This window comes from Spermophilus citellus, assembly GCF_964194105.1.
Source record: "Spermophilus citellus genome assembly, chromosome: 1".
Classification (NCBI taxonomy): domain Eukaryota; kingdom Metazoa; phylum Chordata; class Mammalia; order Rodentia; family Sciuridae; genus Spermophilus; species Spermophilus citellus.
Window position 1 is genome coordinate 190445521 of NC_138182.1, and position 27088 is coordinate 190472608.

The 27088-nt window shown below is 38.0% G+C and overlaps 1 protein-coding gene across 5 annotated transcripts in view; it reads right to left on the reverse strand.

The window, feature by feature from the left end:
- The window catches only part of ANKHD1 (ankyrin repeat and KH domain containing 1), a gene marked incomplete at its 3' end in the record, with an annotated part of 131361 nt that extends 109501 nt beyond the window's left edge, over nt 1-21860 (reverse strand). For 4 of the 5 annotated variants that reach the window (XM_081282385.1, XM_081282387.1, XM_081282388.1 and 1 more), the window contains exon 1: nt 21409-21860. In XM_081282385.1, coding sequence (XP_081138511.1) covers nt 21409-21699 — 291 coding nt within the window. In that variant the 5' untranslated portion in view covers nt 21700-21860. The remainder of the gene's footprint in view (nt 1-21408) is intronic. The other variant, XM_081282389.1, reaches the window with a different exon arrangement.
- Between the last annotated feature and the right edge of the window lie 5228 nt (nt 21861-27088).

Below are 27088 nucleotides of genomic sequence, written 5' to 3' on the forward strand. Positions count from 1 at the left end.
TTTTCAAGTTTCATTCTACAAGGAAAATTGTATTCTGAATTTCAGATCCACAAATCCTTTTTCTCCAAAAATACAGGGGAGGGCTGGAGTTGTGGCTCAGTGGTACAGTGCTTGCCTAGCAAGCGTGAGGCACTGAGTTTGATTCCCAGCTCTACATAAAAAAGAATTCTATATTCTATAATTCTAAAAGAAAAAAAAACCTAAATAAACAAAATAAAGGTATTGGGTCCATCTACAACTAGAAATGTTTAAAAAAAAAAAAAAAGGAACTTGGAACACTGCTAGGTAGAGGAGAGATGGCAACAATCAGTCAGTTGGAGGATCTGCAGACAACCAAGAGGACCGCACTACTGCAGGACTGGAGAAGAAAGGTGTACTATTTGTTCCCAGACAGGAAGGAAATGGCAAAATAATATAAAGATGAGTAAACTACTTTGGGGAAAGTGGTATGAAGCCTTGGGCCTTGGGCCAGTACAGCTTGAAGTATAAGTGCCAGTAGCCCCAGAAGCAAGGAGCCTGGGGCCCAAACTAAGCAAGGAAAGCAATACCAATTCTAGTACCATGGGCAAGGACATCAAGATAAATTTCCAGTGACAGATTCAAAATCTCCCGTAAGAATGTCTACAGTGTCTCTGTGAAAGAGAGGAGTGCTGTATCATTATAAAACCAACCAACAAAAAGTATTATAAGAAATTAAATTTCAGCCTTAACAGATACCACATACCTCTGGATGACTCCTCACTGATTTTTGTTCATACAACTGAACCATAATGATCTCTTAACAGAAGTCAAAGGAGGTTGTGGCGGCAGAGTCAGAATTATAGAAGGAGCTAAGAAAGATAAAGATGACCCACAGTAGTGGTGGGGAGGTGGGGACTGCAAGACATAGAAGCTGGCCCCTGAGCCCTGCGCCATCAGCATGGAGCATGCTTAAAACTTCAAGGATGGAGCCTTTCAAAAGAGGGTCTCCTCTCTTCTAAGAGCTATCCAGAGACTATAAGAACCTGCCTATAGGGCACTCTTATCCCCTCTATCATGGCCTTCCCCCACTCCCCAATAGTACCATTCTGACTTACAAACAACAAAACCCCCACACACAACTGTTATGTTGGGATTTCTGAAATTGTTTAGCTTTATATGTGATAAGAGAGAATTATTATGCTTCTTCTAATTGTAAGTTAAAGCACAAGAAAACTAACTCCACTTTGTTCTACCACAAAAACTCCATTTCTAAAGTAGAGTTTGAATACAGAATCTATTGTCTTCTAAAATCTCTATTTAAAGATGAGATAAAGGTCTTTCAAAATTACTATGATTGTTTTCTTTAAGGAAAAAAAAAGTAGGCTATAGGGGCTGGGTTTGCAGCTCAGTGGTAAAGCACTTGCCTACCATGTGGGAGGCACTGGGTTCAAACCTCAACACCACATATAAATAAATAAAGATATTGTGTCCATCTACAACTAAAAAATAAAAATTTTTTTTAAAATAGGCTACCATTAATAAAACACTTCATGTGTATCTGTTTTCCATACATTCAATCATCTTAACTATTCCATAAAGTAAATTAAATTATTTTCATCTTAATTAACTGAAACTCAGAAAAATTAAGTAACTTGCCTAAGATCTCATAAACATGCAGGGATTTAAAGCCATGTGTTTCAGACTCCAAAGCACAACCTTTCACCATACCAAACTACCTTTAGTGAATCTTCTAAACAACTAAACCAAAAATATTAACCAATAAAGTAAGCAGAGAATCTATAGCTATCCTAAGGTCATGGATTAACAATAGTAATGTCAGAAAAAAAAACTTTAAATTAAAAGTAATAGATTATTAGGCCCACTAACTCATCTGTCAGGGTTCTCTTTTTAAAATATTTTTTAATTGTTGATAGACCTTTATTTATTTTTATTTATTTATATGTGGTGCTGAGAATCAAACCAAGTGCCTTACACATGCCAGGCAAGTGCGCTACAATCACTGAGCCATAGCCCCAGCCCCTATCAGGGTTCCTAAAGGGTCATATAATGCTTTTATTCAGAAATTTCTCACAGCTACATCTACTTACTAACCAGTTCACGTTCAACAAAAACACTTGGGCTACAACAGGTTTAAAAGAAAAAAAAGAAAAGAATACTGCTCAAATATTTATTAGAAAAATCACAAAGAACCAGGCAAGCGGCTATAATCCCAGCTACTCAGGAGGCTAAGCAGGAGGACCACAATTTGAGGACAGCCTGAGCAATTTAGCAAGACACCGTCTCAAACTAAAAAATAAAAAGAGATGGGTATATGGCTAAGTGGTAGAGCACCCTTGGGTTCAATCCCCAATACTCCCCCCACCAAATCAGTCACAAGAAATAAAGTACCTGGCAATCAAGGCTAAGGACTTTTTTAAACTGTGGTTTTTTCTTTTTTTTTTTTTTTAGTTGTAGTTGGACAATACCTTTATTTTATTTATTTCTTGTTTTATGTGGTGCTGAGGATCGAACCCAGGGCCTCAAAAGTGCTAGGCCATGGGGCTGGGTTGTAGTTCAGTGGTAGAGCGCTCACCTAGCACAGGCGAGGTTCAAACCCTGGGTTCCATCCTCAGCACCACATTAAAATAAATAAATAAAAATAAAGGCATTGTGTTCACCTACAACTAAAAATATATAAATATTTTTTAAAAAGTGCTAGGCGAACACTCTACCACTAAGCCACTAAATTAAATAGGCTTGATTTTTTTTAGAGCAGTTTTAGGTTTACAGAACAATTTAGTGGAAAATACAGAAAGTTCTTATATGCCTCCTTTTCCTCCCCTACAGTTTCCCCTATTATTAATATCTTGTCTTGGTGTGGTACATTTGCTATATGATGAGGCAATATTGAAACATTATTATTAATCAAAGTTCACAAGCTTATATTAAGGTTCATTCATTTTTGTATTTTTTTTTACTATAACTTCTAAAACATTGTTTCACTGTGATATTTCCATACATGCATACATCATGCTTTGAGCCTGTCTACTCCCTGCTATCCTCTTTTTTCCTCCTCTTTCTCCCCCCTCTTTTCCCGGTCCCATTCCCCTTCCCTAACAGTCTCTTTTCTACTTTCAGATCATCTTTTTTTCTTTTCATTGTTCTAAATTTCCACAAGAGAGCAAACATGCAATATTTGTTTTTCTGTGTCTGCTTATTCCACTTAACATGAAAAATTAAATTTCAATCCAATTCCATTCATTTTCCTACAAATGACATTTCATTCTTCTTTATGGCTGAGTGATACTCCATTGTGTATATATACCATACCCTCTTTTTTTTTTTTTTTTGAGAAAAAGAAAGAGAGAGAGAGAATTTCTTAATATTTATTTTTTAGTTTTCAGTGGACATAACATCTTTTTATTTTATTTTCATTAGGCACTGAGGAACATGCCAGGTGAGTGTGCTACCGCTTGAACTACATCCCCAGCCCACCATACCTTCTTTATCCATTCATCTGTCTGGGCATGTAGGCAATTTCATGTAATGAAAAAAATCTTAATGTTAAAAGAAGAAATGTTACTATGTATTTTATGTATCATAATAAATGGTAAGGTTAAGGCTAGAAGTCTTAACTTCTGCTTAATAACCTAAATAGAAAATGAGCACTGAATAGTCCAAAGAAACATTCAATTTTAATAAGTTAAAAATAAAAAGAGTCTCAACCACCCTAAGCCACCAATTAATACCAATATGGGGAAGAGAGCATAATGATTAAGAGCAAAGACTACTGTGATATGAGCCCACTACTCACAGTGTTATCTTGGCTGACATGTTTTATTTCTTGTAGCTTCATTTTTCTTATTTGTAAAATAATGATAGAAGTAGCTACATCACAGGGTTATTGATGATGAAGCAAGATAATACATTTAAAATTAAACTACAGTGGTACTGATGATTAAACACAATTATACCTCCAAAAATGCACTGCAGTGCCTAACCCACTGTAAATGCTTAACAAATATTAGTTATTAATACCACTAATATTACCACTACTACTACTATTAAGGTCCATTTACCTAACTTCACATCTTTTACTTTGCACTCCATAAAAATACTACAGACTCCATTATAATTGTCTCAGGCCGGTAACCTGTAACTTGAGCATGTTTTAAGCACTACACATACATTTATTCAATACTTATTAAGCTGAACTATGTGCCAGATTTTTTACTATATTCTGGGGACACAAAAATAAGAGCTGATTTCCACTCATTAAGAAAAGACGGGGGAAAAAAAAAAAGAAAAAAAGAAAAGACGGGGGGGGTGGGGAGAGCTGGGGTTGTGGCTCAGTAACAGACCACTTGCCTAGCATGTGTGAGGCACTGGGTTCGATTCTCAGCACCACATATAAACAAACAAATGAATAAAGGTCCATCAATAACTAATAAATTTTTTTAAAAAAAGAAAAGACGGGGGTTGGGTTTGTGACTCAGTGGTAGAGTGAGTGCTCACCTCGCATATGCAAGGCCCTGGGTTCAAATCTCAGTGCCACTTAAAAATAAATAAATAAAATAAAGGTATGGGCTGGGGTTGTGGCTCAGTGGTAGAGCGCTCGCCTAGCATGCACAAGACACTGTGTTCAATCCTCAGCACCACATAAATGTAAATTAAAGATATTGTGTCCACCTAAAAAACAGAACTTAAAAATAAATAATTATTTTAAAAAGAAAAGACAGGGGCTGGGGATGTGGCTCAAGCGGTAGCACGCTCGCCTAGCAGGCGTGCGGCCCGGGTTCGATCCTCAGCACCACATACCAACAAAGATGTTGTGTACGCCAAAAACTGAAAAATAAATATTGAAATTCTCTCTCTCTCTCTCTCCCTCTAAAAAAAAAGATTTAAAATAAATAAATAAATAAAAAGAAAAGACAGATAATCAAATAAATACAACAAAGTATTACAAATGCAACAAAAGGTAGTTGTATACAAACAACAGGTATACCCAGAGGAGGGAATGGTTATTTCCAAATGGAACAGTAATGAAGGTAATCAAAGATGAGGACTCAGAACAAAAAGGTATCCAGTAGGACAGAGAAGTAAGACAACAGTGATAGCAGCAGTGTTAGGATAGTGGTTACAGCCAGGCATGGTGACACACACCAATAATTCCAGCTACTTGGGAAGCTGAGGCAGCAAGATGAGTTGAGCCCACAAGTTTGAGACCAGCCTGAGCAACATAGTGAGACCCTCCCCTCAAAAAAACAAAATAAAACACGTTATAAACATGAGACCCGGATTCAAATCCTAGTTCCATCCTTACTAAACGTGTAACTGTGTATGTTACATAGTATCTTTAAGTTTCAGTTTCCTTATCTGTAAACTAGAATAGCCTCCTTTCCTCATATGGAAGTTGTAGGGTTTATTTTCAAATATATAGGTAGCTGGGTGTAGTGGCACACAACTGAAACCCCAGACACTCAAGAGGCTAAGGTAGCCAGGCACACTGGTGCATGCCTATAATCTTGGCAGCTCGCTAGGCTGAGTCAGGAGAATGCTTCAAAAACTTAGCCAGTCCCTAAGCAACTCTGTGAGATCCTGTCTCTAAAAATGCAAAAAAGAGCTGGGGATGTAGCTCATTGGATAAGTAGCCCTGGGTTCAATCCCCAGTACCAAAACAAAACAAAACAAAATAAGAGCCTAAGGCAGGAAGATCACCAAGTACAAGGCCAATGTAGGCAACTTAGTAAGATCCTCTCTCAAAATTAAAAAAAAAAAAAAAAATTAAAAGGGCTTAAGGGTATAGCTCAATTAGAAGAGAATTTATACATGAGTCCCTGGGTTCAATCCCCAGTACCATAAACAAACAAACAAACAAATATAAGCATTTTGCTCAGAGGACAATGAGTGTTCAATATACAGCAGCTATTACTATGATTCTAAAAGCCAAAGCAGTGGAAGCATATGTATAAGACATAAAACTTGCGATGGTAAGAGAACTACAGCAATTTGGTATGGCTGAAATATAAAAAAACAAAGTACAGGACACTGAGGTTAAAGCTGAAAAATAGGTAAAAGTCAAATCCTAAGTAATCTTGTATGCTATACCAAGGAATTTGGATGCATTAACTAAAGCATGGAAGGGATTTTAATCAAAGGAATGACATGATTGAACTGGGATTAGAAAATTTAATCTGAAAGAAGGGTAGAGAAAGAACTAGAAGCTGTGCATGGTGGCATAGGCCTGTAATCCCAGCAACTCAAGAGGCTGAGGCAGGAGGATCACAAATTCAAAGCCAGACTCATCAACGCCCTAACCAACTTAGTGAGACCCTGTCTCAAAAAAGAAAAAAAAAAAAAAAAAACAGGCTGGGGATGTGATTCAGTGCTTAAGCACCCCTGGATTCAATCTCCAGTACCAAAAGAAAAAGAAAAAAAAAAAGAACTGGAAGAAAGAAATGGAGAAGTATAATCTTGGAAGTAGAGATAGCCAGGCATTACTGCAATAGTATGAGTGAAAGATGATGGTTTGATTTATAGTAGAAACCGTGAAGATATAGAGAAAGGGACCACTTAAATTTTGTGATGTGATGAGAAGCAGCAGATGCAGGCTCTGAAGACTTTGACTTTGACATGCGGGGATGGGAGAGGAAGGGGAAATGAAGAATGCAGTTTTAAAATTGACAAGCCTGAGACATTTATGGAAAATACATACAATAGGTAGTTGGAAAGCCTCTTAAAAGCTAAAAGAAGGCAGAGGAAAGTTACATGGATAACTCAAAATTTAAAAATTCCTGACAAAGGGAACTGCAAATGTCAAAGGCCCTGCAGCAGGACATGCCTAGAGAATTTACAGAACATAATAAAGTAGCAGTTGTGGTTTTGTTGAAATATAAGCACAAGACAATCTTATGTTGACAGACTATCTATGCTTTTATTTTAAATCCCTGCCCTTTTAAGCCTGCCACTTAAAGTCCAGTGGCTAAAATAAGACACTCTTAACATCAACCTTTATAAAGATCATCCAACCAAACTGAATATGGTGGGATAGTTTGCCTGAAATCCCAGCTACTCAGAAAGCCAAGGCAGGATGATCCTGAGTTCCAGGTCAGCCTGGGCAACTTGATGAGATCCTCATCTCAAAAAATAAAAACTTAAAAAAATAAAAATAAAAATCAAGGGCTGGGGATGTGGCTCAAGCGGTAGCGCGCTCGCCTGGCATGCGTGCGGCCCGGGTTCGATCCTCAGCACCACATACCAACAAAGATGTTGTGTCCGCCGAGAACTAAAAAAATATTAAAAATTCTCTCTCTCTCTCTCTCTCTCTCTCTCTCTCTCTCTCCTCTCTCACTCTCTCTTTAAAAAAAAAAGAAAAATATTTTAAGTAGATAGTGACGATGGCCACAAAACTTTATAAATATATTTAAAACCAATGCATTGCACACTACAGAATAAATTCTATGATATGTAAGACATTTTTAACTGAGAAGTTGAAAACTATTTGAGACATTTGTTATTGCACATTTTGATAAATGCACTGTGGTTATTGAAAGAACATCTTTGATCTTAGGGGTATACACTGAAGTATTTAGGGGTATAGAGGCGTAGTATCTGCAACCTTCTTTCAAACAGTTTAGAAAATAATTTACGAAAAGACAATAAGGCAAAATGAACACAACTGATGAATCTTGGAAAAGGATATATGACAAAAGTTCCTTACACTATTCTTGCAACTTTCCAGTAAGTTTGAAAATATATCAAAATATAAACAGAGAAAATATGAATGTATCCAATATAATTTGGACGACTGTCCCTCTTCATGTTTGTTCTTTGATAAAGAAAGTTTGTTTCACATTACTAAATTTAACAATTGTGCAATTTTTAAAAGAAGAAAAAGGTAGAGATGTAGCAGAAGAAAACATTTAAAGAAAAAACACAATTAGAGGCTAATAAGAGCTGAAAAGTATAACACTTGTGGCTTGGGAAGCTGAGGCTAGAGGATTTTGAATTCAAAGCCAGCCTCAGCAACTGGACAAGGTGCTAAGTTACTAGCGAGCCTGCTCTAAATAAAACATAAAAAAGGGATAGGGATGTGGCTCAATGGTTAAGCACCCTGGGTTCAATCCCTAGTACCCAAAAAAAAAAAAAAAAAAGTATAAAGCTCTGTATAATCAACTAACATGGGATTTTGTAAAATGCCAAAACCTTCTCAATCTACATCATTAAAGAAAACACTACATATTTATGTAGGTTTAATGTCATATTAGAATAGTTTTTCTAAAAGTAAAACATTTTTAATTATATAGGATTAAAATATATTCTTTCTAGCATTTAATCAATATATGAAATATCCTGATCAACCACAAATTAGTCAATATAAGGAGAAAACATGAAAAATAAAGGATCATAACTCCAAAGTAATCATCGCATGTTATTTGGGTTCAATATCTATAGGGAGAACATCAATAGAGCTCTGACTGTGTTTCTGTTATAAATGCTTTTTAATCCTTGTCAAGCTCAAGCCATTTGATTTGTTAATATCAATTGTAATGAAACACAGAAGATTTGTATTAAAAAATGTTCTCCTTGGGCTGGGGATGTGGCTCAAGAGGTAGCACGCTTGCCTAGCATACGTGCAGCCCAGGTTCGATCCTCAGCACCACATACAAACAAAGATGTTGTGTCCGCCTAAAACTAAAAAATAAATATTAAAAAAAAAATCTCTCTCTCTCTCAGATCTCCCTCTCTCTCTTTAAAAAAAAAAAAATGTTCTCCTTTAAATTGATCTATGCAATACTTATTAAGTGCCAATGGCATTTTTTTTCAAAAGTAGAAAGAACCATCATAAAATTCATATGGAATTTAAGAGACCCTGAATAGCCAAAACAATCTTGAAAGAGAACAAGTTGAAGAACACTTCCTGGTTTCAAATTTTATTATAAAACTAAAGTAACCAAAAAATAGTGTGGTATCAGTTTAAAGACTAATATGCAGACCAATGGAATAGATCAGAGAGCCCAAAAATAAACCCTCCTATATATGGTCAACTGATTTACTAGAAATTAAATCCAGAGTGCTCTATTGCTGAGCTGCACCCCCAGCTCCCTCCCATTTTTTTGAGACAGGGTCCAATTAAGTTGTCCAGGCTGTCCTCACACTGGCCATCTTCTTGTCTCAGCCTCCAAAGTAGTCGGGATTACAGGCATATGCCTTCACATCCAGCTTTAGTTAACTGATTTTTTAAAAAACTGCCACTACCATTTGTCTTCAACAAATGGCATTTGAAAAATTGGATATATACACACACAAAAGCATGAAATTGGATCCCTAACTTATACATATAAAAAAATTAACTCAAAAGAATCAAAGGTATACATTTAAGAGCTAGAATTATAAAACTCTTAGAAGAAAACATCAGAGAAGATCTTCATAATGGATTTGGCAATGACTTCCTTGATGTGATACCAAAAACACAGATATCGATAACAAAAAATAGACAAATTAGACTTCACTAAAATTAAAACTTTTGTTCATGAAAGGGTACATCCTCAGAGTAAAAAGACAACCCATAGAATGAGAGCAAATATTTGCAAATCATGTATCTAGCAAGAAGTTAATATGCAGGATATAGTTAAGATGCAGAATACTAGGGCTGGGGTTGTGGCTCAGTAGTAGAGCGCTCGCCTAGCGTGCACGAGGCACTGGATTCACTGCATCACATAAATGTAAAATAAGGATATTGTGTCCACCTAAAACTAAAAAAATATATATTTTTTTTAAAAAGATGCAGAATATTTAAGGAATTCCTACAACTAAACAATGAAACAACCCATTTTAAAAATGTGCAAAGGCGGGGCAGGAAAAAGTAGAATTTCATTGAATTAGACAAAGGGGAATGAAGGGAAGGGATAGAAGACAGGGATAGACAAGACAGTAGAATGAATTGGAAATAACTTTCCTATGTTCACATATGAATACACGACCAGTGTAACTCCACATCATGTACAACCACAAGAATGGAAAGTTATACTCCATGTATATATGTTAAAATACACTCTACTGTCATGTACATCTAAAAATAATTTAAAAGTTAATTTTTTAAACTGCAGAAGACTTGAGTGGACATTTCTCCAAAGACAGATAAATGGCCAATAAAAGCAGCACACAAAGATACTTAACACTACAAATCATGAGAAATGCAAATCAAAACCATAATAAGATACCACGTCCTACCCATTAGGACGGCTATTACCAAAACAACAAAAAACAGAAAAATAAGTGTTGGCTAAAATGTGAAGAAATTGGAATCCCTGAGCACTGCTGGTAGGAATGTAAAATAGTATAGCTGCTATGGAAGACAATATGGCAGTTCCTCAAAAAAATTAAAAATAGAATTATCATTCAATCCAACAATTCCACTTCTGGTTATATACTAAAAAGAATGAAATGCAAAATCTCAAAAAAAATATTTATAGACCTATTCATAGCAGTATTATTTACAATAGCCAAAAGGTAGAAGCCATGCAAGTATTCATCAACAAATAAAATATTTATACACACACAACAGAATATTATTTTTTTATTTAGCTTAAAAATGGAATAAAATTCTGATACATGCTACTTCTGGATGAACTTTGAAGATATTACACTAAATCAATAAAGCCAGTCACAGGATAAATACTGCATGATTCCAATCATATGAGGTAAATAAGATAGTCAAAGAGTCAAATCCAACAAGACAAAAATGATGATTGCCAGGAGCTGGCAGGTGGGGAAAATGTGAGATTATTGTTTAATGGGTATTGAATCTAAGTTTGGGAAGTTGAATAAGTTCTGGAGTTGTTGGCTGCTGGTGATATCACACAATAATGTCATCGTATTTAATGCCAATGAACTATAATGAACTATACTCTTAAAAGTGGTTAAAATGATGTGTGTGTTCATATATGGTATACATATATACTATATATTATATATATGGTATACATATACACTATATATGTATAGATATATACATACACCATTATATATGTATATGTACAAATATATACACACCATAGATATATATCTAAATATAGATACATATATATATGTATATGTATTTTCTAAGCACAATTTAAAAACAAAAAGATAAAATGGTAAAAGCGGGGGTTGTAGCTCAGTATTAGAGTGCTTGCCTCACCCATGGGAGTTACTGGGTCCAATCAGCACAACATAAAAATAAAGGTATTGTGTCCATCTATAACTAAACACATTTTTTAAGATAAAATGGTAAATTTTTATATTATGGTTATTTTATCATAATTTAAAAATACAAACTTTATTCTCAGTCCAACTGTTCTCATTACAAACTATTAAATACATCAAATGCACCTTGGCAACTTCATAAACTACTCTATTGTTCAAATCTTTGGTCCTAAGGGATCATCAATTGTGTACTAATGAAAGTGAATCAAATCATTAGAATATAGTGGGATGTCTACATTTTAAAAAGCACCCTTTCTACTATTGAAAACAGCATCTATTCAATAAGGGGGTAACTGTGAGCACAGACCATGTGCATAGCAGGGACAAGAGCAAAATGTACTCTTTGACAAACAGTTGCCAAATTCAGTTCAGCAAATAAAAAGAAATTTATACACAATGTTTCAATTCTTTCTGGTTTAGGTAAACTTGGCAGTGATAAAATCCAGTCAATCAGTTGCCTTAAGGCAATGGATCTTCATTTATAGGAACCAAGAGCTGTTGTTAATTAGTAACAGAATAGCACACATATTTTAATTTTTACAAAATAATTAAAATATAACAATATTGTAAAGCCAATGTTTCTAAGTTGCAAAGCTGGGCATGTCTTTATATTATCAATGGTTTTAATTATTTATTAATCCTTTTAAAATTAATAATGAGGGGCTGGGGATGTGGCTCGAGCGGTAGCGCGCTCGCCTGGCATGCGTGCGGCCCGGGTTCGATCCTCAGCACCACATACCAACAAAGATGTTGTGTCCGCCGAGAACTAAAAAATAAATATTAAAAATTCTCTCTCTCTCTCTCTCTCTCTCTCTCTCTCTCTCTCTCTCTCTCTCTCTCTCCTCTCTCCCTCTCTCTCTTAAAAAAAAAAAAAAGATTCAATCCTCCTTACAACAACAACAAATTTAAAAAAAATAAATAAATAAATAAATAAATAAAATAAATAATGAAAGCCCGCACTTTTCAAGTAATTTCATTCCAAAATTACTTCCTTCTAATACTCAATGGTACTCAAAGGCATACCTCCCTAATAAACTGATCTATGTAAAACTTTTCAAACTTGGTGTGGAGGCACACACCTGTAATCCCAGCTGCACCAAAGGCTGAGGCAGGAGGATTGCAAGTTTGAGGACAGCCTTAACAACTTAGCAAGACCCTGTCTCAAAATAAAAAAAATAAAATAAAAAGATCTGTAGCATAGTGTCAGAGTGACCCTGGGTTCAAACCCCAGTATCACCAAAAAACAAAACTAAAAAACTTTTCCAACAGAGCCAACTATGGATTATAATGCTAGTTTAAGATAGTCATTGCTTGAGCAATTAAATTCATTGGTACAATGTATCAGAAGAAATGGCAAGACAATCTAGCAGATAAGATAACTAGAATGGGAATCAGATTACCTCTCTTTTCTAGTCCTGCTACACCTTAAACTGTGTAATAATCCTAGACAAATCACTCAGCCCAATGATTGCTGTTCACTGAGCCACAACCCAGCCCCCAATACTTTGTTAATTTTTGATTCATTATTTCATTTCTCTGAGCCTACCTTTATTCATCTATGTAGATGATACCTCAAAGGAGTGTTAAAACAAGCAAAAATGGGCTGGGGTTGTGGCTCAGTAGTAGAGTGCTCACCTAGCATGTGTGAGGCCCTGGGTTCAATCCTCAGCACCACAAATAAATAAATAAAGGTATTGTGTCCACCTACAACTAAGATATATAATTAGAAAAAAAAAAGCAAAATAACAAAGTATCTAGTACAAAACTATTAATAATAAGCACTCAATAAATTCTAGCAGTTACCTAAAATGAGATGAGAGGATTATCACCAAGATTCCATGACTCTACAGATAAGCAAAAGGAGAGGGAAATATGATCAACAAGATCCAAAAAGAGACCAATGGTACAGAATAGAGGACACAGAGACTAATCCACAAAGTTACAACTATCTTATATTTGATAAAGGGGCTAAAAACATGCAATGGAGGAAGGATAGCATCTTCAACAAATGGTGTTGGGAAAACTGGAAATCCATATGCAACAAAATGAAACTGAATCCCCTCCTCTCGCCATGCACAAAAGTTAACTCAAAATGGATCAAGGAGCTTGATATCAAATCAGAGACTCTGCGTCTGATAGTAGAAAAAGTTGGCTCCGATCTACATATTGTGGGGTTGGGCTCCAAATTCCTTAATAGGACACCCATAGCTCAAGAGTTAATAACAAGAATCAACAAATGGGACTTACTTAAACTAAAAAGTTTTTTCTCAGCAAGAGAAACAATAAGAGAGGTAAATAGGGAGCCTACATCCTGGGAACAAATTTTTACTCCTCACACTTCAGATAGAGCCCTAATATTCAGAGTATACAAAGAACTCAAAAAATTAGACAATAAAATAACAAATAACCCAATCAACAAATGGGCCAAGGACCTGAACAGACACTTCTCAGAGGAGGACATACAATCAATCAACAAGTACATGAAAAAATGCTCACCATCTCTAGCAGTCAGAGAAATGCAAATCAAAACCACTCTAAGATACCATCTCACTCCAGTAAGATTGGCAGCCATTATGAAGTCAAACAACAACAAGTGCTAGCGAGGATGTGGGGAAAAGGGTACTCTTGTACATTGCTGGTGGGACTGCAAATTGGTGCGGCCAATTTGGAAAGCAGTATGGAGATTCCTGGGAAAGCTGGGAATGGAACCACCATTTGACCCAGCTATTGCCCTTCTCAGACTATTCCCTGAAGACCTTAAAAGAGCGTACTACAGGGATACTGCCACATCGATGTTCATAGCAGCACAATTCACAATAGCTAGACTGTGGAACCAACCCAGATGCCCTTCAATAGATGAATGGATAAAAAAAAGTGGCATCTATACACAATGGAGTACTATGCAGCAATAAAAAATGACAAAATCATGGAATCTGCAGGAAAATGGACGGCACTAGAGCAGATTATGCTTAGTGAAGTTAGCCAATCCCTAAAAAACAAATACCAAATGTCTTCTTTGATATAATGAGAGCAACTATGAACAGAGTAGGGAGGAAGAGCAGGAAGAAAAGATTAACATTAAACAGAGACATGAGATGGGAGGGAAAGAGAGAGAAAAGGGAAATTGCATGGAAATGAAGGGAGACCCTCATTGCTATACAAAATTACATATAAGAGGTTGTGAGGGGAATGGGAAAATAAACAAGGAGAGAAATGAATTACAGTAGATGGGGTAGAGAGAGAAGATGGGGGGGGGGATAGTAGAGGATAGGAAAGGTAGCAGAATACAACAGTTACTAATAGGGCATTATGTAAAATTGTGGATGTGTAACCAATGTGATTCTGCAATCTGCATTTGGGGTAAAAATTGGGAGTTCATAACCCACTTGAATCTAATGTATGAAATATGATATATCAAGAGCTTTGTAATGTTGTGAACAACCAATAAAAAAAAATTAAATTAAAAAAAAAAAAGATCCAAAAAGAAAGACATACTAAATCAGTTCAATTATATTTCTTACAACTCTGGTTCTAAGAGAAGGTAAATAGCTAGGCATGGTGGCACACACCTGTAATCCTAGCAATTTGTCAGCTGAGGCAGAAGAATTGGGAGTTCAAAGCCAGCCTCAGCAACTTAGTGAGGTTGTAAGCAACTTGGCAAGACCCTGTCTCAAAACAAAACATAAAAGAACTGGGGATGTGGCTCAGTGGTTAAACCCCCTAGTTTCAATCCATGGTTAAAAAAAAAAAGGTAGGCGGGGCATTTATTTTCTCTTCATTTGCCAACTCCAGGTCAACACTTCAATACTTTTAAAAACTGCCTTTTCTTTAAAGAAATATTATCTTACCTATCAATGAATCAGAAATACCAGATTGATTTGCAGAGGTCATCTAGTCCATCATCACTCTACTACCACTACTACCAGACAGGCTCAAAAGAGAATATGCTCGAGCTGGGATATAGTTCATTTGGTAAAATGCTTGCCTTACATGTATAAGGTCCTGGGTTCAATCCCCAGCACGACAAAAAAAAAAAAAAAAAGAGAGAGAAAGAGAGAATGTGCTTAGGGTTGGGGTTGCTCAGTGGTAGGGCACTTACCTAGCATGTGTGAAGCACTGAGTTCTGATTCTCAGCACAACATAAGTAAAGATCCATTGACAACTAAAAAATATATATATTTTTAAAAAGAATTGCTTAAACTCATCTCTGTGCTGGATGCGTAATATGTTTTATCTCTTAAAAACTTTTTTTCTTTTTTGAAGTGAGTGTTAGGGATAGAATCTAGGGCTCTCACACCCCCAACCTTTTTTTTTAGTTTAAATCGCTCTCAAATTTGTCATTTAAAAAAAAATCTCACATGGGGGCTGAAGCTGCAGCTCAGTGGCAGAGGACTTGCCTTTCACGTATGAGGCACTGGGTTTGATACTTAGCACAATATAAAAATGAAACAAAAGCATGCTGTCCATCTACAAATATATTTTTTAAAATCTCACATGAATAATGTGTTACCTTTTATGTGACAACAGGAAAAATAAAAATATATACTTGTGGGGCTGGGAGTGTAGCACAGCAGTAGATACCTTCCTTGCCTAGCATGTCTGAGGACTTGGGCTCAGTCCCCAGAATCACAAAATAAAACTGTATTTTCATTAAAAAATTCTAAAAGAATATATGACTGGAGTATAAAGTGCAGGATAGGTGGGAGTAGGGGTGGAACCAAAACTTCACTTATCTGCCCTTATATTACTTTTGTTTATGAGCTGTATGACTGTAACCACCTATTCAAAATGTACTCAATAAAAATAAAACAAAAAACCTGACACTCCAAATTTCACAATAAGGATTTCCTCCACCCATACTACTCAACTCCGAATTGACCCATTATTCCTAATTCATATAACCAGAATCATCAACTCATCAGTTTATACTAAAGCCTTAAGGCTTTACAGAATGAAGCTTGTGCAAAGCTGATATTCTTGCATTACATAACAAATTGTTACAGTAACAACATGTAATTTTTTATTCAGTAAGTATTTTCAATGTCTTCAAAATTTGCCTACAAAAATTTCAAAATTCTATTTCCTGATAATGTATTTCTAGTGATCATACTTTGTGGAATAAACCCTTTCCACTTTAACAAACTTAAAATCTTCATAAAAGTTTTTTTTTTTAAGTTCATTTTCATGGAAAATAACTGAACTTGAAAATAATATATCTTAAGTCATAATTACCCAAAATGGTAATTTAAAAAACATTTTTTTAGTTACAGATGGACACAATGTTCTTATTTTATTTATTTATTTTTATATGGTACTGAGGATTGAGCCCAGTGCTTCACACATGCTAGGAAAGCACTCCACCATTGAGCTACAACCCCAGCCCCCAAAATGATAAATTTACCATAGAAGATTTACAGCAGTACATGCTAATTTCACTGGAAACTTTTCAGTAGCTTCTTTCTATTTCTCCCTTGTTCAGATTATAAGCTCTGAGATGCTATTAAAAACAGTGACTCATCTTGTTTACCTAAAGTTTGAATATAGAATATACAGGACAAAATTGCCATCCCTGCCAAAAATGGCCTCTAAACTAATGGTTCTCAACAAGGGTGATTTTGCTCTCAGGAGACACGGCAATGTTTAAAGAATTTTGGGCTATCACAATTAGGTGGATTTTACTGGCATCTAGTGGATAGAGGCCAGAAATGGTACAAAAGCATAGGAAACCCCCTCAAAACAAAGAATTATCTGGCCCAAAATGTCAATATGTTGCTGTTGAGAAATTCTGCTCTACATTATAGATTTTAAGTAACTCTAAAGGAAATGACCCAGATGACTTACTACTGGAGAAAAATCAGGATGGGATTTCTATGCTGGCCTGTGGTGTTTTGTTGTTATTGTTGTTGTTTGTGGTGCTAGGGATTGAACTCAGGGCCTTGTGGTAAACTGTCAGAGAAAAATAAAAATCTCTATAAGGTTTGTCTTATAATTTTAGAGAGGTATTCAATTTCTGGTACATGCCTCAAGAAAAAAAAAAATTCCTCTGCCACACCCTTCCACCATGGTGCTCTGCCTCGCCTTGGGCCCAGAGCTACAGAGCTGGCCATCTATGGATTGAGACTGCTGAAACCTTGAGTGTCAGCTTAACTTTTCCTCTTCAAAAAAAAAAAAAAAAAGAAAAGAAAAGAGGAAATTTCAATGAAGTATAAAGCTATCTTTTCTAATTTATGTTTAAAGTGAAGGTAGAAACTGGAAGCGGTGGCACATGTCTGTAATCCTAGAGATTCAGGAGGCTAAAGCAGATAAACTGCAAGTTTAAAGCCAGTCTCAGCAACTTCACAAGACCCTGCCTCAAAACTGAAAAAAATTAAAAGGGCTGGGGATGTAGCTTAATGGTAAAATGCCATTAGGCATACACCCAGTACTCCCCCAAAAGTGAATGTATATAAACACACACACACACACAAATAGGCCTAGAAAATTTATTGAAAGAAAAATCTTAATATTAGTTGTCTTAATGAGAGAGTTAAAGAGTTGATGGGGAGGGGAGGCAAGGACTTTTACTTTCCATGTTATATCTACTATATATACACTGAACTTTTCACCAGACTGTATTAATTTTATAATAATTTTAAAAGGAGATTTCATACTTATATATTAAGTATGAAAGCATATGCATACATTCTTATGACAGAAAAACAAAAATTATAAACCTCACCAAGTTTGTTCTTTAGGAACTTTCTATTTTTCTTTCAACTTGCTTAAAAAATATAAAGATTATGATTCTGAAAGTAACAGAAACTGTTTTTTTTATTTTTATTATTTTTTAGTACCAGAAAAATATGGAACACTTCCCAAATTTGTGTGTCATCCTTGCACAGGGCCAATATCTTCTCTGTACCATTCCAAATAAAAGCTGGTTTAAAAAAAAAAAAAAAATTAACCCAACATCTACTATTAATCACTGGTATATTTCAATAAGACTCTTCTATTCAAGGCCTTAGCTAAAGAATACACTCAATATAGGGCCTGGGGTTGTGGCTCAGTGGTAGAGCACGTGTGAGGCACTGTGTTCAATTTTCAGCACCACATAAAAATAAACGAAGGTATTGTGCCCATCTACAACTAAAAAAATTAAAAAAAAAAAAACATTCAATATGCCTAAAGAAATATAAAAGAGATATTTACCCCAGTGTTTAAAAAAAAAAAATAAGGCTAGTCAGGCATGGTGTCATACACCTCTACTCTCAGCAGCTTGGGAGGCTGAGACAGGAAAATCACAAATTCAAAGCCAGCTTCAGCAACTTAGTGAAGCCCTAAGCAACTCATAGTACTCTGTCACTAAATAAAATATAAAAATGGGCTGGGGATGTGGTTCAGGGTTTAAGCACCTCTGAGTTCAATTCCCAGTACCAATAAGGGGAGGGTGGTTACAAATAATGGCACTCCCTAAAATAGCACAAATCTAATATTTATTAAAAGAAATTACTAATAGACCTAAGTCCCTTCCTCAAACTAACTAAAAGGTCTTTTGACTTGCCCAATGAGGGAAAGCAGCTTGTTTGTTTGTTTCCAGCTCTTGGCTCTAATAATAGAGAAAAAGAGGTCCTTAGAATATCTAGGCCTCTGTACACAAAAGGTATAGTACTTCAACAAATTTTTATTCACTTCTCACCATGTCCTGCCCTATTAAACCCACACAATTCATTATCTTTTAGGAAGTCTAGGAGCATAGTTCTAAAATATTTAGAAAGATGAAAATGAGGAGTTTAGTATTTTTCATCAAATGCCAGTTAGGGAGTATTTTTTTTTGAAGAACATTATTTATGATCTCTTCATACTGGAAATTCAAAAGCAATAATATGGAAGAAAACAGCTCGTCTGGGGCTGGGGCTGGGGCCGTAGCTGGGTGGCAGAGCACTTGCCTAGCACGTGTGAGGCACTAGGTTCAATCCTTAGCACCACATAAAAATGAAACAAAGCATGCTGCCCATCTATAACTACAAAAATAATAATTTCACTCACAAAAGCATATACTAGGGCTGGGGATATGGCTCAAGTTTGTAGCGCGCTCACCTGGCATGCATGAGGCACTGGGTTCCATCTTCAGCACCACATAAAAGTAAAATAAAGATATTGTATCCACCTAAAGCTAAAAAATAAATATTAAAAAAAAAAAAGCATAGACTATACCCTATCACACTAAATAACAGAGACAAGGTAATTCCAGAATGTCTTCTCCAGATGACTTGAGGGAATACAGGGCACAGAAACAAAATATTTTTTCTTCACAGATTAAGAATCTACACATACAATGAACATCACCTTAGATCAGGCTAACTTCTATGGAGTATCCTAATGAGTTCTATATATACACTTACTACCTAAGTCCTTTTGTGGCACAGAAAATATAAATAAATAGGAGAATAAGTTGTTCTTCTACTAATGGGTAGGAATCACAGACAGGTGACCTCTACAATAAACTTCAAAAAACACAAAAGGTGTGGATTGTGCTCACAGCTTTAACCACATGGTATGGTGACTCCATACGAAATTATATAGAGTGGAAGAGAGAGAGATTTATGACTTTGGAGACTCACTAGCAGTCTACCTATGAAGAAATTTAAATACTACCTATATAAAAGCAAATGAGTGATCTTTCATCTTACCCATGACAATCATGTAAATATGGTCCAGAAAAATCAAGGAGATTCTCTTTCAATCATTTAGGTCAAAGTGAACCTTTCAGATTCTCCCTTATAAGTTTTAAAGAAAAATAAACTCTATAGAGCCCCCACCTCATTTGCCTAGCTCTAGATTCATCTCTCATCAAGTTTCACTAAAAGGATAAAAGCCTTCTACAAGCCCAAAAAACGGGTACTCCAGAGACTCTCCCCGCTAACTGCCTATTCAAATAAAATCCTTTTTCACCTTGCCTTAGAAGTTATTCCTCTTATATTGGGATACAGACATTCTAGAGACTATTCCCTTTATAATCTGCATTTTTTTTCCCAAAGCAAATGTTGGAGTCAGTTTATACTAAGATTTTTAATCTAAAGAAAGCCCTATTCAAATTTAGGATGATAAGACAGTGCACTAATTGTATTCTGCAGCCCAGTCTCTCCTTATTCCTCTCAAATGCAAGAGCAAGGATCATTAGTACACACAGGGAAATTCCTGTACTTTAACACCAAGACCAGAGGTTAAAATAATTGGTCACAAGGGATAAACCAACCTTAGAACAGAAATAGAAGAAACAGTCTGAGCACTATAAACAATGGTCATCACAGAACAGTACTATATCAAGTCACTGTCAATAGAAAACTCTGTGTGTTTGTGTGTGCATGCGCGCCCATGCGCTCAAGCACGCGCACACACGCGTGTGTTGTTTTCCCTGGAGTGTGTGGTATGTGTGTGTTGTTTTCCCTAGAGCCCACAAGATGATACCTACAATCCTAGATTGCTTAGACCTAAAAATACGTACACGTAAGAGTTAAAAGAAGTGAAAGAATTGATCACTTATTCCCCTTACTGCAAAAGAAAAGGTGTCCGTAGGGTGCCTCACCTTCTCCCAGCCTAAAAAATCTCAAGAGTTCAGCTATCCAGCTATTCCGAAGCTCAGAGATGCACTAGAACTTCCTTTTCCTGTCTAACTTCACAAAACGTCCCAGGAGCAAGAGTCACGTGGTTTTTCGGGGTTAAAAGCTGAGAGTTACTTAATACCTGTCTCAAACTAGAGAAAGAAAATAAGAGCTCCACTTAAAATACGCAGGCAAGGCATACGTAAGGTAGGAGGTAAATAAATGTACACCTCAACTTTGAGAGGCCAACAGCAGAAATGCTCTTTGGGCTAGTTAGCTGTATCCCTCAGTACCAAGGGCAGGGACTCCGGCAAGACCCCGCCCTCCCCCATCTCCAAAGCGGGGTAGGCGGGAGGTAGCCTGAGGAGTCCTTGTTCCCGCGCGAAGCTCAGAGACCAAAGGACTCCCTATTGTGGGTTTACGGACGCTGACGGGAACCCGTCCCGCTCCAGCCACGAGCTGCAGAGTAAGCCGAAAGCTCCCGAGGCCCGCATGGCTGCCACCGCCGCCAGGGAACCGACCGCTGTCAGAGAACGGCTGCACCCGGGAAACCGGAGGGTGGCCCCAAAGAGAATTCATGCCTCACGCTGTGTGGGAGGCGGGGGTCCTGGAGCCGTACCTCAGACACTTCGTCCTCATCGCTGCCAGAGGCACCACCTCCACCTCCGGTCCTCAGCACGGCAGCCGCCAACTTGAAATCCAGCGCCGCGTCCCCTCCTCCCGCAGCGCTGCCGCCGCCACCGACTCCCGGCGCGGGCCCGGCCTCCCCAAAGAGCCTCACGGTGCGGATCCCCAGTCCGACCCCTCCCGGCGGAGGCGGCTCCGAGGCCCCGGCTGGGGCGGATCGCGGAGCCACAGAGTCCAGGTCCTCCTCAAAGGAGGTGCCGCCGCCTCCGCCATCGGTCAGCATGGTTCGCACGCGGAGCCGGAGACACTGCCGAGTCACTCGCGGCCACCGCCGCCGCTGATCCCGGGAAGGAGAGGAGCAGCAGGAGGAAGAAGCGTCTCCTTCCCCCCGTCCCAGCAGCGCCACTAACTTCTCACTGCCTAACCTGCTGCCTCCCGCCCCCTCAACCCGCCACTGGCTGCAGCTCTCCGGCGGCTGCAGATCATTGGCCAAGGTGGCCTGTCGCTCAGGCTCTCCGTCACGCGCTGCTCGCTGGCTCGCGGCCCTCAAGCTGCGTTGACCCGCGCAGGCCTAGGCGGTTGCGAACACCCGCCTCTCACTCCTCACGAGCCGACTTCCGGTCCTTTTCTGTGTCTATTGGCCAGCCTCTCTGACTGTAGCGTCACGACCTTAAAGTGGATTAGTTAGCCTTGTGGTCAGTCATAGTGACCCCTAACAATGGGAAACTCCATTGGCGACATAAAGTGTCGGTCACTTTGTCACAGGACGTCGCGTGGTACAATTGGCCGGTGAGGGTACTATTCATCCCGCCTCCATCTGAGGTGACGGGAAAGGGCTGGGGAATTTCCACTTCTGATTAAAATGAGGGCTTGAAGTGACGACTCGCAAGAATTAATAAAATTTGGAGTAGACCTAACCCTGCGCTTGGTAAAGCTCGAATGCCAAGGATGCAAGAGGCGCAGAGGTAACGCAGCTTCCACCTGTCGCTCTCCGCCGGGTGCCGAGACTATGGCCGGAAAGTAGCTGCACCGGGATTGGAGGAAAGAAGCAATCGGTCTCATCGAGACCCCACCTTCCTGCCAATGCCTGGTTGGAGGACCGCAGCGTCAGTCACTCTGGGATAGGTGAGGCTGCCTAACCCTTCTGCCTCTGCCTCTGCCTCTGCCTCTGCCCCTGCCTCTCTGCCTCTTTGGGCGGGAGCGGGAGGCAGAGAGCGGAGAGGGAAGGGGAGAGGGGCTGAGCGCTTCCTGCGGACCCTTCCGCCTTTCCAAGTTGAACCCGGCGCGCGGAGCTGAGGGGACCCGGGGAGCAGCTCCAGATGGCCGTCCTGAGGCAACTCGGCCCTCCCGCACGCTGGGACGTGGCTGGGCGCGGTGATTCTACGGGCTTTAGGAGCGATCGCCCTGCGGGACCGCGTTCTCTTGCGTGTGGAAGGCGGCGGGCCAGCGGGGCTGGACAGCGCCATCAGTACCGGGAACTGTCCCACCAAGGCCGCGAACAGCGCGCTGAATCCAACCTCAGGGCTGAACTGAGCCAAGGAGGAGTGCTCCAGGGGAGTTTTGAGTTCTGGTGCCGCTACTTATTTGCTGGGTGACCTTGATGGGTTTGATGTTACTGCATGTGCAATGGAAATAATATCAGTACCTGCCTCAATGGGTGGTGGTTGTGAATAAATTCGGTGATGACCTAAAGTGCCAGATTCAAAGGAAAGAATAATTTTGGTACTCACTGCCCCTTCTGCTTTCAGGAGTTCTCTGCCAGTCCTGGGTTCTGCCAGCCCAACCAATTCCACCCAGACGCTGATGCAAAACAAAGCTAACTAAGAGGATTCTCCTCCTCCAAGAATGTGTATCTACCTCCCTACTCTCCCTCTCTCACCATCTCTATCTCCTTTATCAGTAGAGGAAGTTTAAAAATATTCAGGTTCCAACTACTCCTGTGTCACCACAAAGGAGTTTGGTGAAGTTTGTATGGCAAATGCCTTTTGACCCAGAAAATGTTCATATGACAGCAAAGGTTGACAAAAAACAAGATGTGTCATTTTCTCCTTAAAACTTGCCTGTCTTGGTTGTACAGTACTTAATATTTCACCTTCTTTAAACTGAAGTCTGAAAATTCTATGAAGAATATAATGATTTTTTTAAATGACTTTAAAAGTTGATGCTGGGCTGGGGCTGTATCTCAGTGGTAGAGCACTTGCCTCTCAGGTGTGAGGCCCTGAGTTCAATCCTCAGTACCACATAAAAATAAATGAATAGGGCTGGGGATGTGGCTCAAGTGGTAGCGCGCTCGCCTGGTATGCGTGCGGCCCAGGTTCGATCCTCAGCACCACATACCAACAAAGATGTTGTGTCCGCCGAGAACTAAAAAAAAAAATAAATATTAAAAAAATTCTCTCTCTCTCTCTCTCTCTCTCTCTCTCTCTCTCTCTCTCTCTCTCTCTCTCCTCTCTCACTCTCTTTTAAAAAAATGAATAAAAATAAAGATTTTTTTTTAAAGTTGATGCTGCCATGTTAACATTTCTTTGACTTTGGTAGTTGCCCATTTTGACATTTCACATGCAAGAAAAAAATGAGTTTTTTTATGTACATATTGAGTAAATGTACTGTATAGTTTAAAATAAGTTGTAGAAAATAGGGAAATTTTAAGTGTCATGTACACTGTCTAGTATTTGTGAACTTAATTAGGCTGTACCTTCAGTGCTGTTTAAGTTTTCAAGGCATGTGTGACTAGGTCACAGCCCAAACTAAGCAATAATAAAAGAAACAGCACTGCCTAACCCACTTCAAAGCTGGATTATCCAGAATTGGTATGGATACATCCTTAGGCAAAAACAGGTATTGACTGGTGCAACATTACAAAGGAACTATTTGTCATTCCTACCACTAATACAAAAATAATTTCTGATGCAACTCCCTGAGCAAACTCATTAAATTCTTTAAACAAATGTAATGAATCTCAAAGACAGAGGTAAAGAAAACCTGAATATATACATTTTATCCATTATATTTAAAAGAGAAAAATATACTATCTTCTCAGTGCCTAGCAACCAAACCCTGAGTATAGTCAGAGAGAGATGATTGAGCAAAAATCCTTATTTCACCTGGACCTTACCAAGATACCTGGCACACACCTCTGATCCCAGGAACTCAGGAGGCTGAAGCAGAGGATCAAAAAAGTTCAAGGCCAGGGCCTGGGCTGTGGCTTAGTGGTAGAGCACTTGCCTACCACTGCATGAGACACTGGGTTTGATCCTCAGTACCATATAAAAATAAACAAATAAAATAAAGGTATTGTGTCCATCAACAACTTAAAAAAAATTTAAAAAAAAAAGTTTGAGGCCAACCTTAGCAATTCAGCAAGACCCTGTTTTAAAATAAACAGAGCTAAGGGTATAACTAAGTGGAAGAGCCCTTGCGATGGGTTCAATCTTCGGTACCTCAATAAATAATTAATTTTTAATAAACCTGGACCTTTTCCCCAAAACACTTATCAGTAGTTTGTCAATATGAGAATTAGGAACTCTCAGTCTCTGATTTGGGTGATTGTTATGTAGAGTCTGTATTTTGTGATTTAATACTTTATATAATAATTATATTCCTGTAGTTTTACAAAAAAAAAGAAACTGAGAAATTACCATATCAAGTCATGTATTTGATAAATGTAAAATCACACTGTATGTATTGAATGTAAATTATATTGGTAAGTATTAATTTGATTTATTGGGTAACATTGGTTTTAATATATTCTATCTTAAGATAGTCTCTTTTTTTTTACATTTTTTTTTTGTTTTAAACCATGGCTTTTTTAATATCTTTATTTTATTTTTATTTGGTGTTGAAGATTGAACCCAGCACCCTGCACATGCCAGGCAAGCTCACTACCACTTGAGCCACATCCCCAGCCCCAAGATAGTCTATACTAGTAAAAAAATTTAATACACTGATTTTTTTTTCTTCAAAGACTGAGCCACTGTCTACTGCAAAACCCTCCTTTAAAAGAAATTTGTTAGAACCAGGTTTGGTGGTACATGCCTGTAAGCCCAGCTACTTGGGAAGCAAGAGGATCACAAGTTGAAGACCAGCTTGGGAAACTTAGGGATATTTTGTATCAAAATTGAAAAAACAAGATATAGCTCAGAGGTACAGTGCTTACCTACATGTGTAAGGTCCTGGGTTCAATCCACATCCAGTACCGCCAAAAGTAAAAAAATATGTTAGAACTGAGCATTAGAATAAAATGGTTTGGGGCGAGGATGTAGCTTACTTAGTGTTAGAGTACTTGCCTCGCATGAATGATGCTCTGGGTTCAATCCCCAGAAAATGAAAAATGAATAATAGAATAAAATGTTTTCCCACATAAACCAGGTGGAAATTTTGTTCAGAACCAAGGGGGCGCTATACCACTGAGCGACATCCCCAGCCCTTTTTTTTTTTTTTTTTTTTTTTTTTTTTTTATAAAACAGGGTTTATTTAGAAAAGGGTAACCCCCAGCCCTTTTAACTACTATTATTTTGTAGGTTTAAAAAAAAAAAAAGGGCTGGGGATGTGGCTCAAGCGGTAGCGCGCTCGCCTGGCATGCGTGCGGCCCGGGTTCAATCCTCAGCACCACATACCAACAAAGATGTTGTGTCCGCCGAGAACTAAAAAATAAATATTAAAAATTCTCTCTCTCTCTCTCTCTCCTCTCTCACTCTCTCTTTAAAAAAAAAAAAAAATATATATATATATATATATATATATATATATATATATATATATATATAGTTGTAGGTGGACACAATACCTTTATTTTATTTTTATGTGGTGCTGAGGATCAAACCCAGTGCCTCATGTGTGCCAGGCGAGCACTCTACCACTGAGCCACAACCCCAGCACACACACCCAAACCCCCCTCCCCTCTGTCTTTTTTTTTTTTTTTTTTGAGATTAATTTATCCAGGCTAGCTTGGAACTTGCAATTCCCCCATCTTAATCTCCTGAGTCAATGAGATTTCAGGTGTGCTTGCCACTGTGCCTGGGTCATGGGAAGATTTATTGTGGTATATTTGTAACATGTTTAGCATAGAAGCATACACTTCTATTTGGCCATCTTTTAGACAGGGGGAAAGGGAAACTATAGCCCAAGGATTTTTAAAAATTCTTAGGTAACAAGACGCTTCATTCCTCATTATATGAGATTGACAAACTAAATCCTAGATCCAGGGACTTAGTTTACGTGCAGTTCTTTAACATAAACCTGCATTTTCTCAAGACATTTGATTGCTACATGCTAGTCCAACTCAGGTCAGTCTATCTATATAAGGAAAGGAAAACTAAGCAAACAAATCTGATGCACTTGTATGTTATGTCATTAAACCTTTGTAATAATCTTATTCAGGTTTCAATCATTTTAAAGATGAGGAAATTGGAATTTCAAAAAGGTTAAAGTAACTTATACAACATTATAAAGCCGCCAGTATATGGAAAGACTAAAATTTGGGTTTATCTCCACCAGATCCCAAAACCCATGCTCTTGCCACTATATCATGCTGATTCCATTTATTAATCAGGAAAACATCCTCAATTATATCCTTCTTATAAAGGACACAACTTTTTAGGTGGAGTTATTCCTCATTACCACCAAATATCTTATTCTTTTATAACAGTTGGAAACATTAAGTTTAAAACTTG